Source organism: Cydia pomonella, chromosome 24 (genome assembly GCF_033807575.1).
Source record: "Cydia pomonella isolate Wapato2018A chromosome 24, ilCydPomo1, whole genome shotgun sequence".
Taxonomy (NCBI): Eukaryota; Metazoa; Arthropoda; class Insecta; order Lepidoptera; family Tortricidae; genus Cydia; species Cydia pomonella.
Genome location: NC_084726.1, coordinates 7,243,306 through 7,261,512, shown reverse-complemented (window position 1 = coordinate 7,261,512; position 18,207 = coordinate 7,243,306). Strand labels below are relative to the sequence as shown.

The window sequence follows — 18,207 nt, the reverse complement described above, 5'->3', positions numbered from 1 at the left end:
AATCTATCCAGCAGTTTGAAGAGTATCAGCTCTTTTTCAAAATGATGTAAGGCATTTTTGACATACAATGGTTTAAAATCTTTTTATTAACGTAGGGAGTTTTCAAATTTTTAATTTAATAGTTATAATTCAGAAAGCTACAATAATCAGGTCAGGCAGGCTGCTGAAACAATTACAGGCTGAAGCTTAAGGAACCATAAACCCTGAAGTCTTCAAACTAATACCTAAAAGATCTTAATTCAATTTTTGTTCATTGGTTTATTGGTATTGGTTATTTTTTCAATTTTGTCTCATTTCATTAGGCGGGTCCACACAGAGCGAGCATACGCGCGAGGCATTTTCTTCGCGCAGAAAACGGCGAGTGTAGCGAGGAAAATGCGCTATGCTCGCTCTTCGTGGACCCGCCTATTATAGTTCAGCGAGTAGAATTTGTCGTTTTATATGATATTGTATGATACATACCCTGATTCTCCTGTTCTCAGCTTCATAGCTCCTGTCATAGCTGTTCGCGTATACTGGGGAATACTGCGGGTTCCTGTCAAAGGCCATTGAGGGCAGACAAGGTTTCTCCCTTCTTTATTTATTCTTTATGATACATACCCTGATTCTTCTGATCTCAGCTTCATAACTCCTGACATAGCTGTACCGTATACTGGGGAATACTGCGGGTTCCGGTCGAAGGCCGGTGAGGGCAGACAATGTTTCTTCTCTTCTTTATTTATTCTATATGATACATACCCTGAATCTTCTGATCTCAGATTCATAACTCCAGTCATAGCTGTTCGCGTATACTGGAGAATACTGCGGGTTCCTGTCGAAGGCTGGTGAGGGCAGACAAGGTTTCTCCCTTCTTTATTTATTCTATATGATACATACCCTGATTCTTCTATTCTCAGATTCATAACTCCTGTCATAGCTGTTCGCGTATACTGGGGAATACTGCGGGTTCCTGTCGAAGGCCGGCGAGGGCAGACAAGGTTTCATTTCTTCTTTATTTGTTAGGTTACTTTTTTCGTCTTTTGTGTTGTTGATTTTGCCGTAGATGTTGTCTTTTTGGTCGTTGTTAACCTTAAAACACGAAAAACAAATACACACGTGGAATTAAATTAATTATTATACTAAATATTCTATAAATCGTTGATTTCTATGACAAAACATATAAATAAATACACCAGACAATCTTAGTCACTCATCTCATCTTCTTCGCGTTGTCCCGGCATTTTTCCACGGCTCAATGGAGCCTGGGGTCCGCCTGGCAACTAATCCCAAGAATTGGCGTAGGCACTAGTTTTTACGAAAGCGACTGCCATCTAACCTTCCAACTCCAAGGGTAAACTAGGCGTTATTGGGAAAAGTCCGGTTTCTTCACGATGTTTTCCTTCACCGAAAAGCGACTGGTAAAAATTAAATGATTTGTACTAAGTTCCCAAAAACTCATTGGTACGACCCGGGGTTTGAGCCCGCGACCTCCGAATTGAAAGTCGCACGCTCTTACCGCTACCAGCGCTTTTTGAGACGATCTCAGTAAGATTTAAAACTTAATAACATCATAATTACTTCCACCATTATACTTATTCCTTGATTAAATTGACGACCGGTTTGGCCTAGTGGGTAGTGACCCTGCCTACGAAGCTGATGGTCCCGGGTTCAAATCCTGGTAAGGGCATTTATTCGTGTGATGAGCATGGATATTTGTTCCTGAGTCATGGGTGTTTTCTATGTATTTAAGTATTAATAAATATTTATATATTATATATATCGTTGTCTAAGTACCCTCAACACAAGCCTTATTGAGCTTACTGTGGGACTTAGTCAATTTGTGTAATAATGTCGTATAATATTTATTTATTTATTTATTTTATTTATTTTATTAATATCCCTAATGAAAGTAATATATGCATATTGGAAATAAGTGTAATTACATTGATAATCAGGAATATATTCGTGAAATCGTAAATAAGAACCTACATAATAAAAATAAATGGAATAAGTACCTTTTTAAGCTTAAAATCGTTGCGCGAATTCTCATCGAAATTCCTCACTATATCCTCAATCTTATTTTTATTTCTTAAAGCTACATTAGCGTACGGTCGCTTCTCCGTATTATTCTCATTAAGTACTATAATCTTCTGATCAGTATTCTTCATATAATTAGGTACATTTCTCCCTCCTAACACATCTTTCGCTGGGGTATTGACTGTTAAGGAATTAGAGCTAAATACTTTGGGTGAGATTTCTATTTCATTCGACGTGTAAAACTGACTCCTTCCTATTTTCTGCTGCTTCGCGTAATACTCGAATTTGGATACTTTAGCCATAATACTAGACATTTTTGGTTGGTCGTCTTCAGCGTATTTTCTTGGTGCTACGGGAGGTTTTTTCTTTGCTATTTCGTTGAGAGTCATGTCTAATTCTTGGTCGAGTTGTTGGAGGTTGGTGTCTTTGAAGATTTTTTGGATGTTCGCGTTCTGGTAACATTGGTTCTGGTCTTGGTAACCTGGCAAGGAAATATCACATATGTATATTAGTTTATCATAAAATCAACTCCAAATTCAACATTTATTCAGCAAATAGTCCACAAGGGCACTGTTACACGTCAATATGGAATTTACATACAAGCAAAAAAAGCACAAAAACAATTATAAAATACAATTAACTGAATATATCAATGCAAACTAAAGTATTATTATTACTTAGAGATGTATAAATTATCTTAACGTTGAATTACAAAAAAAGTATATAAAAATAATATTGAAAAAAAAAAACAGACAGATACAAAGAAAATCTAAAATTATTTGGAGGTGTAAATGTCTCGAAGTGTCAGAACTAAATGATTATATAGTTTATAAAATTATCCTTAGACATGTATAGAGTCTCCAAGAGTCAACATCCTGTAGAAATAAAACATTCATTACGATAAAATAAACATACGAGAACCGAATGAGGTGTCTCATTGTAATTATACAAAAAAAAATGTTCCTAAATAGTGTTATCTTAAACAGACCAGTCTCCACAAACAGCACCCGTTCACGAGTAGGACGCGTATCTCAGCCATCGCCTCCCTCAACCTTCATTCGGGAAAGTGGCGACCCGATCAACGACGCCACCGTAAGTAAAGACTTTTAAGTAATCAATGTTGAAGACCCGTACAAATATTGACGTTTATGACATGTCATTATAAATGTAATTCTATGTATTCGGCATAAGATTGAATTCACATTGCTGTACAAGACCCATCTTCATTTTAACAACGATCCAATCGTAATTCTAATATTTTTTCATATAGCATGGGTACGGTGAAAGCTGTCATCATACAATTTAAAAACTTATAACGCAAAATTGTATTGAGACGACAGCTGTCATCGTACCCAAGCCATGTGAAAATACTATAAGAGTGAATAAAAAGCGATTCAAGTGTCTAAGGCATAATGATGAGTTTCCTGATGAGATGAGGACTGACTTCATGAGTTTAGCTTCTTATACGAGATGGGACTCTACTAATATAGCTATAAGGTTGGATATACCTTGCGCGCAGTGTTCGTTAGGCTGATATTGTATAGGAGCCATGGATACGCGGGTTGAAGGGAGGACTGACTTCATTAGTTTGGCTTCTTCGGGGTGGTTGAAGCGGAGGTAGTTGGAACGGCCTATTGTTAGCATGCTTCCTGTAAACATAGAATATTGATGTGAGTTATATTTGATAAGGGTTTTGAATGATGATGATTCATCAATAATCATCAGACATCGGATTTAGGAGGCGAGTTGCCCCTGTCAAAATAATGGTCAAGCTACGAGTGGAGCTTCAAAGTGTTCATTTGTAGATTCATTGGTGAAAGCATAAATTTAAAACAAAGCGTATATACATTCGATTCCGCGCATAATTCAATTAGATTAAAAATAATTCCAACTTTAGTACGGACATTGTTTTTTTTTTTTCTATACAGTTCTATAACCTTGTGAAAAATCACCGATAGACCGTCTAGCAGAGTGCTTCAATTGGTGACGTATAGTGTGACCATCTTATTTACGCGACAAGATAAACTCACGCTGTCTAACAGTAATATAGACCTTATTACATCCCCCCGCGACATTGGACGCTATGCTGTATGTTATAATGTGACCACGCCGTGAGAGTTCTCAACGCGACAATGCACACTGGGGAGTCCGGTGCCTACTACGAAGATGTCGCAGGTTGGGTCTGAACCGATGGTACGCTGCAGTGGACGTTATGATGCATGTAATAAAGTGTACATTACCTTGTGACAGTCTCGTGGGCTTGTCGACCGGCAGACCGTCTAGTAACGTACTCCCACTAGTGACCACACCGTGAATTCTCAACGCGACAGTGCACGCTGGCTACCCCGGTGCCTACCACGTAGATATCGCAGATTGGGTTTGAGCCGATGGTACACAATAGTGGACGTTATGATGCATGTAATAAAGTGTACATTACCTTGTGACAGTCTCGTGGGCTTGTCGACCGGCAGACCGTCTAGTAACGTACTCCCACTAGTGGGGTATAGGGTGACCACACCGTGAGAGTTCTCAACGCGACAGTGCACACTGGCTACCCCGGTGCCTACTACGTAGATGTCGCAGGTTGGGTCGGAGCCGATGGTCACTCGACCTGGAGATGAGATATTAGACACATTTTATAAGATGAACAGTCATAGGATTCATCACAGTCGGCTAGTGGAAAGAACAAAACTGCGATGAATACATGCAGAAGCAGTTAAAATCTCCTTCCCCAGCGTGGCCTCTGGCGCTGTCAATAATGTAGCCAATCTTCAGTCCGAATTCAGAATTTTTGACCCCCAAGAATCTTCTGATCATCCCTTTCTACATAGGTACCAAGTATAAACCAACTTACCCTGTTTGATAGGATGGAGTGTTACCGCGGTGCTCAGCCTGCCGGTACCCAGACTCACGAGGTGGGGAGTGTTCGTAGCCACTCTGTAAAAAAAATTATACACATTTTAATTATTGATAAGTTGTTGCATAGAATTTTCATAATAATATGGTCCTCTAAAACAGTGTTTGGAGGAAAATCAGTCCATCAAGGCAAGTAAGGTTGCGAATGATAGGTAATATTTAGCGGTCTAACGTGCCTTTTAAAACCTTCTTTTCAAGGATTCGACAGCGAAATATTTAGTTTTCAAGCTTAAATCTTAGAGTCAAGTGCCTATTATATTAGCAATCTACGCTTCGGGTTATATTTTTCTTGGCTCTCTTGAACATAACATCTAATGTCAGTACTGAAAGTATGCTTTAATGTAACTAGCACAACTTAACAGTTTGACATTATCCTACTGACCGCCTCTGTAATCTAACATTAACATATTTCCACAAACAACTCTAACCCTTGCCTTATTAACTTAAAGTCCATAATTGTTTGTCGAAATATTACAAGGATCACAAGTAATAACAGTACAGAGCGATGACTTCATTCTATTAGCATAACGCCTTATCGCCTTCTTAGTAATCGACAGTGTTTGTATTTATATCTTTTGAATACCTTACATTGCGTACGACTAGTACGATATTATCTAAACTACCAGTCCCTTTTCGGTGAAGGAAAACATCATGAGAAAACCGGACTAATCTTAATAAGGCCTAGTTTTCCCTTCTGGGTTGGAAGGTCAGATGGCAGTCGATTTAGTAAAAGCTAATGCCTACGCCAATTCTTGAGATTAATTGCTAGGGTTCCATGAGCCGTAGCGAAACGCCAAGACAAACGCGAGGGAGATGATGATTCTTAACCGCAAGGATGTTCGAATTAAGAGTTTATTCTTTCATTTTTTTATACTTAGGTACCTATTTATGAAATTAAAGACACCTTTTTTGTAACAATTTCGAACGCCCATCGAACAAGTTTGAATGATAACTGTCTCATTCTTCCCTGGAATGTTATAGTTCGTAAGGTCGTGGGCCTTTTATAATCAGCATAAAAAATATAAAAATATATATTGACAGCCAAAGTGACCAATTTTCCTACCATATGAATAAGGCTGTATTGCGATATATTCGGCTAGTTGACTGCGACGTTCTATTTCGTGCTAACTGTACATATTGGCAAATTTGTTGCATCTATATTTCTACCCTTTATAATACAGTCAGAAGCAAACGCAACGAATGAGCGATATGTTTGCAAAATGACCGGCACAATATGCTCTTTAGTACTCGTGTCTAGAATAGATGTTTTTTTTAAAGTTGTGTTTTTATAGGAGGCAAACGAGCCGATAGTAAACATTCACCGTCGCCCATGGACCCAGAGGTGTTTCAAGTAAGTTGCCGGTCTTTAAGATAGGAGTACTCTCTTTTCTTGAAAGTTCGACGGTGGTATCGATCCGAAAATACCGCAGGCAACAGTTCATTCCACTGGTTTGCTGTACGAGACAGGGATTACTGGAGAAACGCACAGATGAGGACTGCCAACTATCAAATAACATTTTTAACACTCTGTCCGCTTAGCCACTTCTACGTATACTGCATGATTGTAAAATATTGGTATTATAATACAGACCTTTCCAGGGACATCACATATCATTAATGAACATAACACCAATGCTCGATCCTTATGAGTTCTCAATAGTATCTAGTTATAACCGGTTGCAATGCGACGCCGACACCCGAGCTAGACTGCCTAGGACATACGATATGTAACACGAGATCACTAAATGGGTGGTAATGCCTTTAACTGGCTTGTGGGATAGCTTAATTGGTCCGCTTGTGTTTTGAGACCACAATAGCTATTAATCTATTTAACCACGACGGGAATATGAAACACAATAGCTATTAATCTATTTAACCACGACGGGAATATGAAACACAATAGCTATTAATCTATTTAACCACGACGGGAATATGTTAGAATAGGGATCTAAGGATTATTAGCGCATGTTTGATCTGTTGAGATGAAAAACATCTCTTAAAATCCATTTTGATAATAAATAATAATAATAATAATTGAGCCTATATACGTCCCACAGCTGGGCACAGGCCTCCTCTCATGCGCGATTGATATATTGTGATTTTGATAATATTACAATTTAATGGATCTAATGATATTAAGCATTTTCCCTATAGATCCAGTTTTAATTGTCATTTTGGATCTATAGACTGGTACTATAGAGAATGAACAGGAAAATATAACTAAGTATGTAATAATGGTATTAAGCATACGCGGATCGGTCCGCGCGATCTCGCCAACTATTACATAAACCCTAGAGGTTTTCAATAGTGGCTTTTTGTGTTAAATCTTGTTTCAAAATTAATAGTTAATAATAATAAAAAAAATAAAAAAAATAAAGATATAGCATACGGAATAATTGCTCCATGCATGACTTTGGTGCCGCACTAATCAGTGTGGATGTTGGCAGCTGCTACTATAAAGATGTCGTCCCAATAAGATTCATATTTTCACTACGTCGTGCGCTACGGTTCCCATTTGGCATAACTCCGTGACCCGAAACGCATCTGGCATAACTTATTTGGCAGAACTGGTTTTTCGATGAATGTTAAATTTGCCAAAAACTTCACTTTGTATAATATATCTACAATAGCCGTTGAGGCAATCCGTCTCTGGAATTCCCTCCCGCTCTTTATTCGACAAGCCCCAAGCAAACCCATTTTCAAACGACTACTTCGCAAGCATCTTCTGTCAGAAGAACTTAAATAAAGTTCACCATCATGTATATGTACATAATTATATGTATTAGTCTATCTTTTATACATTATATAAGTAGTAGTATTTAACTATTTATATATTTTTTATATTATTTGACTTCACGTTTAATTTGTTCCTTATTATTTGTTATTATTTTTTCCTGCACCAACATACACAAATGTCTCTGTTTGACCCAATGGTTGACTGGTAGAGAATGCCTTTTGGCATTAAGTTCGCTATTTGTACATTTTTCTTTATGTGTGCAATAAAGTTTAAATAAATAAATAAATAAAAAATAAATAAATAGCCCGAATCCCGGATGTTTGCGAGTCCAAATCTTAAATAGACTATTATTATCTTAAAGCCCAATCGTTTGAAGTTCATAGTTTAGCATAAAATTGATGGGCACGACCCATTTCAATAAAAATAAAAAACTTTAAAATGTCAATTTCGGTTTTTAACACTATTCCATAGAAACAATAACCAATTTTAAAAAAACGCACCCACGACGGAAATATGTAGTATGCCAAAAAATCAAAAGTAATTCGTAGTATAGCCATCCGCGAGGATATTACGGTTTGTTTTGCGGTTTTTGAAATAAATAGATTTTTTATTCCACACTTTTTTTCGACACTAATTATACCAAATTGTCCCAAACTCAAAAGTTACTATAACAATGCTAGGCAAAACCTATTTCAATTAAAAAAATAATTAAAATAACGACTTTGATTTCTATGTCAACGAGAGCCGAATTTCAGCCCACAGTGCACCACCAACTTCGCACATAGCCGATACTGACTCTTGCGGGCGTACATAAAAAACATTGATAGATATCATAATCATAACAACTATTAGTATAATAGTATATTAACGAAGAGCTAAACCATAAAGCAATTAGCGAACACATCGCACAATTGGTCGGAGGTCGGAGGCACTAAACATTACCTAAGTTACTGCCATTTGACTTTCCAACCCCAAAGGAGAAACTAGGCCTTCATGGGATTAATCCTGTTTCCATACGATATTTTCCTTCACCGAAAAGCGATTGGTAAATGAATATCAGATAATACATAAATGATATGCAAGTTTCAAGAAACTAATTAGTACGAGTATGGTTCGATCTCGTAACCTTCGGGTTGAAACTGTTGAAAGTCGCAACGCTTACCTATTCAGATATAATATAAATTAATAGTTTAAAAAACACTAGAAAAACACGCTTATGACACGATATTCCATCATGGATTGCCAGTGCCTATCTTCCGGCTTCATCATCAGACCTTGAAACCTAATCGTGGTCAAAGTTCATTACAAGACTTTTCTAACAAATCCAAACACAGCTATGATACGATTTTCAATCATGAAGTTCCAGTTCATATCTTCCGGCTCCATCATCAGATCAGTTCGACAGTACCATATTATTGTATTGACATCAGAACTACATACAGCTGCCAATTTTCATGACGCTACGCTACGATCTTTGGAAGATGGTTAAATTTGTTACCTTAGATCCCATTACATAGTTAGTTACATTTACATACAGGTCGACCTAACAAAAGCGTGTTAATATCCTTTATTGGATGTAGGAAATGTGCTGTATATTACTAAATATTGGCTATATTAGTAATATACTGCAATATTGTTAGTGAACGTTCTCAGGAGCAAGTAAAAGAGAATACAAAAGTCCCCTGTCCCCAAAATAGACGTTTCCTGCGGAGGGCAGTAATGCCGACATTGTAAACGCCATGTGGGCGAGACGCGTACTTGCACAATATTACTTGCACTGCTTTTGCGGGAAAGTGGCGCCGGCTTAGCGCCTATGAGAAACATTCGTTATTTGACAGTCGACACAAGTCAAGTAGTAGGTATATCAATATTTGAAGCTACGAAATAACACGTCTGCCATATCCTGTCTGATTTTTTTAGCTTCGTAACTAGTCACTGGTGTAGGGACATATACGTACGCTAGTGGGAATACAAATGTATCTTTTTGTGTGTAACTAACTACCAATTTTGACATGTCTAGACTACGCTTTGATTTGTCTAGAATTCAAAATCAGATTATACACGGATCCCGAAAGCCCGAGCTGAGGTCAAAAGAAGGAAAAAAATGTCATGTAAGTTTAAGTAAATTTCGCCAAAAAAAATCGTTTTTTTTGTTTTTTCTTTCAAATTCTTTAATGTATTTGTACATTTACATAAAAAGTGAATGGTAAAACTGGCACAGCAAATAAATTTTTACGATTTCTTTTTTTGTAAAACCTAATTTTTGCAAAGGTGAGTTGTCATTTTTGGACAACTATCAATAAAGATATTTAGACTACGCCCTATAATGCCATCATCGCCATCAAAAAGGCGTTTTGCACAAAGTTACAATAAGAAGTGTTTTTTTTTAAATTGGAATTAACTCTGAAACTAGGTGAAATTCAAAATGGTATATATGACATTTTAGTCTCTAAATGTGATCAGGAATACACTGTTAAAATATTTCGGTTTCCTCGTATTAAACCGTGTATTTTTATATGAACATTAGGTATCTCACTAAGTAGGTATAATGAGCAAATGTTTAAAGACTGCTGTTTTGTTGCTATCCCTTCAGACACTCCGTCTAACCTAGTCACATGTTCACATGTGACTCATAAAACGGTTAAAACATTCACCGATTATCACCCTTCTAACACTAGCTCTTATCCTAATGGTATAGAATTCAAAGTAGCTTGAGTAATTGCCAAATGTAAATATTTGTAGTAGTTTAGTGGACCATGTGTGATGCATCCGTGTGATCTAAATTGAGTTGTATATCTTATTTATATTTGAGTGCAATGTATTTGTTTAGTTTGGAACTCGGCATATATTTTTTTGTTTCCAGTTCAATGTTTTTTTTTTTCATTATTGTAATTGAAAATCATGTCGTAGCTGGAATAGAAACAGAATGTTTTCTTTATTCAGATGTTTTTTTGGTGCGCCAAAACTTTTGTTAGTAGGTATGAGTTAAGGTTATGCGACAATAACCGGACTTTTCTTAATTTATCCTTTCAGGCATTTTAAACCTTTCTACTTCTTAAAGTTTATATGATGAAAGATGAAAGTCTTAGAGCCACTTGCACTATCCCACTAACCTGGGATTAACCGGTTAAATCTGGAGCTGGAGTTACCATGGTTACCAGTACAATTTGACACTGGGTTAACGGTTTAACCCCGGCTTAGTCGAACGGTGCAAGTGGCGCTTAGAAAAAATATCCAAATCGTAAACTTTCGTAAAGTCCACAGTTAGAAGTAGGTATGGCAGTTATTCATTATTTGATGAAACGGATTACCATCGAACCCAATGCGTTATTTAACTGAAGAGTCGGTGACCGATATACGTAACATCAGATAACGTGTTACATATCGCCGCGGTCAAATTGTATCATTTATAATACAAGTGACGATTGCCATACGAAATTAGAACGTTTGGAATGTGTCTCAGGCCCGATTTAACCAAACTAGAATACTTTCTTATGGATTTATTTAACTGGAGAGTAAATTACCTATATAAATATTAAGTAACATCAGATAACGCGTTACATATCGCAGCATAATACTTATTATAAAGTGGTCGCCCCTTGCTATAAGAAAATGGAACGTTTCGAATGTATCAAATTAGATTTGGAATGTGTCAGGCCTGATTTAACTTGGACTAGAATGCCTCGTTAGGGATTTATTTAATTAGAGTCAGTGACCGATATACTTAACATCTGATTACGCCCTAACATAACGCAGCGGTAAAATAATACCAATAATACTTATCTGTAATAATACTTATCGGTATTTAAATAAAAGTAATCAAAATCTACCCTCAAATGGCTCCGTAAGCCAGTTGAGGGTAGATAAAAACATTACATGAAGGTTGAAGTCAGGTCGTTCAGTGACAGATCCAGGCGGTTTTGTATTTGGTTGGTTAACCAATAAATGTTATAACTACCCGAAAATGTACAAATTGTTTGTTTACTTTTATTTAAAAACCTAAAGATACAGAGTATAGAGTCAAACCAAACTATGTTGGCAGCGATTTTGATAGCCCAGCCTGTGCAAGTGTTAAGTGAACGTCATAATTTCATAGATGTACTACTTTTAAAATAACACTTGTACTGTACGGGATATCATAATCGCTGCCGACTTATCTTGGTCTGACTCTAGGTATTATACAAGGGTCGCCCATTGCTATACGAAATTAGAACGTTTGGAATGTATCAAATTAGATTGGAATGGAATGTGTCTGCTCTCAGGTCCGATTTAACAGGATTTAACCGAACTAGGAAACTACAGGAACACACTTGTTTAAAAATTGTTCATAATTAATAAAAAATTCTGAGTCTGAAGAATAATTAAAATTATTATTGTTTACGATAAAAATACAGCATATAACGCTTTTGTTATGAGCTTGTGAATCACCATAAATCTCTCCTCCAAAAATGTATTGTCAGTTAGGATCAGCCCCCGCGAGAAAGCGATGACAAATGGATTGACTCATACGCATCTTTGGATTAGAAACCTACAATGATTAAAGTGTATCGTGTAGGAAGTTTGGTATGTTAAACATATACAGTCTCGCGTTTTACCCCCATATATGTTCATGTTTTTCTTTTGTAATGTGTTTTTTTAAGTCAACGACGAATCAACGAGACGAAAATCTACTACACAATAAACAGATATTTTTGACGGAGCCAACATTCGATAATTTTTACGGAACAATTAATTTTCAATGAACATATATGACAGTCAAATCATTAGCTTGTAAGGTCTGTACTGCGATACATCCCTTACGACACTGTATGACTGATCACAAATCTAGGTTATAATACATAGCCTTTAGAAGTCCTAAATACTGCAAATGAGATGAAATCGTTTAATCTGGAGTACCTAATGAATTTTATTTATGAGATCGCGTCTCAATATCAGAAATTCAACACCAAATCGAACATAAACTTAAATAGACATACGAGTATATGGCGAAACCATTAATTCCCAGATCTACAAAAGATTATACTTTTTATTGTCCATTAAGACCATATGGACCAATAAAATTCACACATAAACGAACACTTAAATGCCTCTTTATTGGTACTAACAGCCACACTCTTCACTGACCATATTGTATAGACACCTTATATCTATAAAATAAGGTTGATGAATTGTCTGTGAATTGAGTCAACGATGGTGCAATCGACGAGACAGTTGATCATTAGTAAAACTATGGTACCAAGTAATAACGATTGTTAATGGTTCTTCTGCGTGCCTTCGTGTCCACATACTCAATCGCTAAGTTTCATGTGTATCAGAAAACTTTTGAGTTGTATTGGAAGATCTAAAGGTCAATACACAACAGACGCGTGAGATGTAAGTAAGTAAGTACGAGTATGCAGGACGGCTCCAACTCCCTGCGTTACGAGTACCTATGTCACACGTCCACACGCGATTGTAATGTATGAAATTATAAGTCAGAAGTCAAATCGATTGCGGTGCGACTTGCGTGTCCGTAACGTAGTAGGGCACGCAATACTAGCGATGTGGTGTGGTTCAGTATTTAAAAACCACTACCTAAATAAGTCTGCATTCATAACGCAATGGAGGTTCATGGTTGGGTATCAGTTTAATTGTCATGAAAATTATTAATATTATTAAAAGCTAAATCGATTTAATTGTTAGATTCGAAAGTAGCTTGTGTACCTATACTTTTTATCCTGAAAGTCATCACACTACGAAGTAATCCTATAATCCGTTGTGAATGAATTTCGATGCGGAAATGTGGAAGTTTGAAGATGCGAACTAAAGTTTCTATGGGAGTTATTACTGTATGTAGACAAAACCGTGACGGGACGGGTAAAAGCCAGTTTCCATTTAATTTCTAGACGGCTCAGACACCCAATGCCCATGTGGGATGACTCCCCAAACAATGGAACACATGCTGTCCTGTCCAGCGTGCCCGCATGCCTGCTCTGAGACGGACCTCCGTGATGTGACGGACAGGGCGATAAATGTCGCTACCTTTTGGTCCCGCACAGTCGAAACCATCGACACGAGAAGAAGATTTAGTTATGCCGACTTCATTTGCAGTAGGTTATATTAACTTACCCTTATTTAGTTTGTTCAAATGTTAGTGTTGCTTCTCTTTCTTAAATATCGCAATAGAAATAGACAGAGCTATATTTGCCCAAATACAAAGGCCAAGTAATCCGGGGTTACATAATGAATAAATATGGCAACACGAAGTTAAATAAAAACTAACTTATAAATGCAGCAGATGCGTCACTCGATACTGAAATAGTTGCGCTATGAATCATCTAGCGAGTTATAAAGCTGGAAGAGAAATAAAATAAAACGTCACACACAGACTATCTGTTCACGCTACGCGATCTGCCACAGATTAAACATTTATGTGGTATAAAATCGTCAATTCGTCTTTCGAAAATCAGCATAAACTAAATAACAGCTAGACCTGCGTTGCAATTAGGCATTTGAAATACAATAAATGTTTATAATATGAACTCAAGAGATTCATATATAAACATACATACATATTTTAAAAGTTGAAAAGCAAAAAAAACACATGTACATCTAGGATAGTTAGTGAAAACGAAAAATTACGACTTACTTTGCTGCTCCTAAAACACTGAATTGTAATTAATCTTGGGATCTTATAATTATGTATAACTATACATAATCGATTAACATTAATTAAAAGTAGCGTGAAGTCAGGAAATTAAACGGGAGCAAAAAATATAGTACTTTGCCACGGAAGATAATTATATATGACCAAACCATCCCGCGGGTTATCATTTTTTTCGCAATTACTCTGAAAATATATTTTCTGTTTAAAATTTTGCTACTCAGGGCCCTCGACTATATCACATAGATTATAGTGCTAATTGGAGTATTATTTTAATATTTATGTTTTGGTTGGAGTCTACCCTTGCAAATATAGTCTAATTCCCGTGTGCATTGTTTCCTGACATTTGTCCTTGATTAATATACGTAAAAAATAATACAATAACTACAATTTTGCGTGAAGTGAATTTTGCCAAAAGTAGACCCCATGGCATGTTACCCACAATCTCATATCCCTTCTGTAGCCATTATTCTCTGGCGGCCAGGAATAAACGGCGAGCGTCGACCCCGGTTGCATCCATTTGGCTTAATTGTTACTGCATTCGGTGGAACTGTTTATTTCGTCGACTGGCCACGCCGTAGCTTACTGCGACCGAGGCAGTAAAGGTACCGTTTAAATGTTAACTGCAGCTGCATTACTGTTGCGGCGTTGACATCCAAACGACACCGGCGGTCTTCACATTAGATGCGGAACCAAATGACGCTTATCAGTGCGATAACCGTTCAAAATGTCAGGAAATTTTGGTCAGGAAATCGTATCGGAACAGGTCCGTACTATAGACTCAAGTATGCTACAGTTAGTCACTTTTAATGTTAAAATTATCATTAAACGTCGGAAAATGGACAGACTGGATCATTCGCACGTAGAGTACTATTACAGTACATCTGATCCAGTCTAAAATATTCAGCTACAGTTCCGCAATCAGCACGCGGACAAATAGCTGCATCAGGAACAAAGTTTCCGGGGTGGTAGGAGTTTCTCATGTAAATATTGTTAAATTTACAGGGTCTTTGACATTACATTATCATTACTATGCCAGATCATCTATCTCAAGCCAATTAAGTGTTTGTATTTATTAGTAGGTAGTTAGCTTTTGCTTGCCACTTGCGTTATTTATTGACTACGCCTTTTCGCTTTCTCATTGCCTCATTATTGCATTATTTACACTGGAATACGCTTTCTTGATACCGCCGTTTTCTAAGACTTTGAGTATTGGATTATATATTACGAGATTCCGGTGTCCGTGAGGCAATCCCAATCTGTAGCATCACTCGAGGAGAAGCTTAAAAAATTGTGGCTTTCCGATACTTTGGTTACGACTTACTATAGTTCCATTGAATACTTCTACTTTTTAATTTCCTTTACTTTTCTGGTTCGAATTCGATATTAATTTATTTTCATATCTAAATAGATTATATGGAATATTAATTTATTTTTATTTATGTTATATTTATATATGTATGCATTCTTTTATGGTTATATTTCTATTTATGTAAATGAAGCGCTGGTGGCCTAGCGGTAAGAGCATGTGACTTTCAATCCGGAGGTCGCGAGTTCAAACCCCGGCTCGTACCAATGAGTTTTTCGGAACTTACGTACGAAATATCATTTGATATTTACCAGTTGCTTTTCGGTAAAGGAAAACATCGTGAGGAAACCGGACTAATCCCAACAAGGCCTAGTTTACCCTCTGGGTTTGAAGGTCAGATGACAGTCGCTTTCGTAAAAACTAGTGCCTACGCCAAATCTTGGGATTAGTTGTGAAGCGGACCCCAGGCTCCCATGAGCCGTAGCAAAATGCCGGGACAACGCGAGGAAGAACATTTCTATTTATGTATATTTGTATCAATGGGTATTACTTGGTAACGTAATGGGTAACTTGCATTTTATTAATTCCAATGATTGTAAACTTTTGTTTTTGTTTGTCTTTCATTCATCTTTACTTCTGTTCTATTCATTTCCTCAAAGGTTAACTCGAAGAGACCCCATACAGGGATAAGTTCCCCTTTGTTGTATTTAATTTACTCTGTAACTGTGTTTTTATTTCTATGTACAATAAAGAATATATGTACATACATACTAGCTTCTGTCCGTGACTTCGTCTACGTGGGATGATGATGATTTTAAAAACTATCCGATGTCCTTCCTCGGGCCTCAAACTATCTCCAAACCCAAATTCATCTAAATCGGTTCAGCAATATAAGCGTGAAGAGATTAATCGAATTTTGTATTGATACATTATTCGTAAATAATCATAACATTATAAACGATTGAGTCACATAGACAAACTATAAATTATAAAATTACTGGTCAGACTCAGACTAAATTAAACTAGCTGAAATTGGCCGAATTCGTAAAACTTTGGACCGAACTACTAAACTTTTAACCACGATAAGTATTTTTAACAACTATTTGAATACCTTACTCATTTAATACGTCAAGCGGGTGTATTCCCATTTGTCCACACCGGGCACATATGGGAATAGGAGCATTCATATGAATCATTCCTACATGTCCCCGCGGTATGGCTTCGATCATATAGGGCGGGATCAAATGGGAATACACCATCAAGCGGTTTCAAAGCAAAGTTAGCAAAGTGACCGCACTGCTTTCTAAGCTGTGGCCATTTGTAGAAGTTTATTTAGATAAGCGCCCTCTGAAGTCAGTTAAAAATCGCTTCCTCTCTATGTTTACTCGTACGTTTTGCTACGTTTCGTTATGGTCGGCTGAGGCTGCATAGTGTTCCTGTCAGATGTGGTGTATGCACGCCATACAACTGCCAGGAAATGCAATTGTGAGTGGTTTTGGTCAGGTGAATAATTTAGTTGTTTTTATATGCCGTATTTTTATTTTAGCCTTTGATTAATAATTTTAGGGTCATTCCCAATAGTTACCACCAAGTTATTACTAGTGGTAACTTTTTCCCAGTAGTTACTGCTGGTAAAAGGTGGGATTTTTTTCCCAGTAGTTACCACCAAAATTTTGTTCGCGTTCAATACTAATAAAACAGTAGTTACCACCAAACCTAGTTGACGGTAACTAGTGGGGTTTTTTTTTCCAGTAGTTACCAGTGGTAAAAGGTGAGAAAAAAAATCCCACTAGTTACCACTGGTCAGAACTAGGTGGTAACTAGTGGGAATAACCCATTCTTTTATTGGTAATAGTTAATACCTACATTCATCAAAGGAAGAAAAAGATAAAACAAACCGCAATCACTATTTCTATACCTATCGTAAAATCACCAAACCTAGTTAGTGGTAACTAGTGGGATTTTTTCCCCAGTAGTTACCAGTGCTAAAAGGTGAGAAAAAAAATCCCACTAGTTACCACTGGTCAGAACTAGGTGGTAACTAGTGGGAATAACCCATTCATTTATTGGCAATAGTTAATACCTACATTCATCAAAGAAAGAAAAAGATAAAACAAACCACAATCACTATTTCTATACCTATCGTAAAATTCATTAGCAAAACTTTTTAACGAAAGTTCAGTATTAGGTATAACTATTTTTTGTGTTACTGACACAAATGACACAAATGACACAAACACACAAACACAAATGTGTCACTGACACAAATGTGTTACTGTTCTTTCTCGAAAGAAGTAATATGGATGCAATATCGAGGAATTTCCAATGAATGTTTGCGTACGTGATTTCTTTACAGCGGTAGGGTTTCCAATAGTTGGCCTTCCGTATAACTTATTGGATTATTAATATATCACATGTATGTTTACGAGATCAGCTGTTCTGTTACCCAAGAACATGCGTCGTAGTTTAAAGAAAAACGTATCTATGGTCTTTTAGAAAAATACAATACAGTAAATACTACTTATCGCACACCTCAACAGAAGAAAATAATACCCCAAATATAGCAACACAAGTAGACGTAAACAA

General features: G+C 36.8%; 1 protein-coding gene across 2 annotated transcripts in view; it reads right to left on the bottom strand.

The window, feature by feature from the left end:
- Nucleotides 1–18,207, bottom strand: part of LOC133530838 (repetitive organellar protein) — a 112,576-nt gene that overhangs the window by 43,540 nt on the left and 50,829 nt on the right. Inside the window, exons 3-7 of one of the 2 annotated variants that reach the window (XM_061868892.1) lie at nt 4,871–4,953; nt 4,454–4,627; nt 3,525–3,665; nt 1,995–2,497; nt 877–1,068 (exon numbers count right to left, since the gene is read on the bottom strand). In XM_061868892.1, the coding sequence (XP_061724876.1) occupies nt 877–1,068; nt 1,995–2,497; nt 3,525–3,665; nt 4,454–4,627; nt 4,871–4,953 (1,093 nt within the window). Of the gene's footprint in view, nt 1–876; nt 1,069–1,994; nt 2,498–3,524; nt 3,666–4,256; nt 4,337–4,453; nt 4,628–4,870; nt 4,954–18,207 lie in introns of those variants that run through there. The other variant, XM_061868893.1, reaches the window with a different exon arrangement.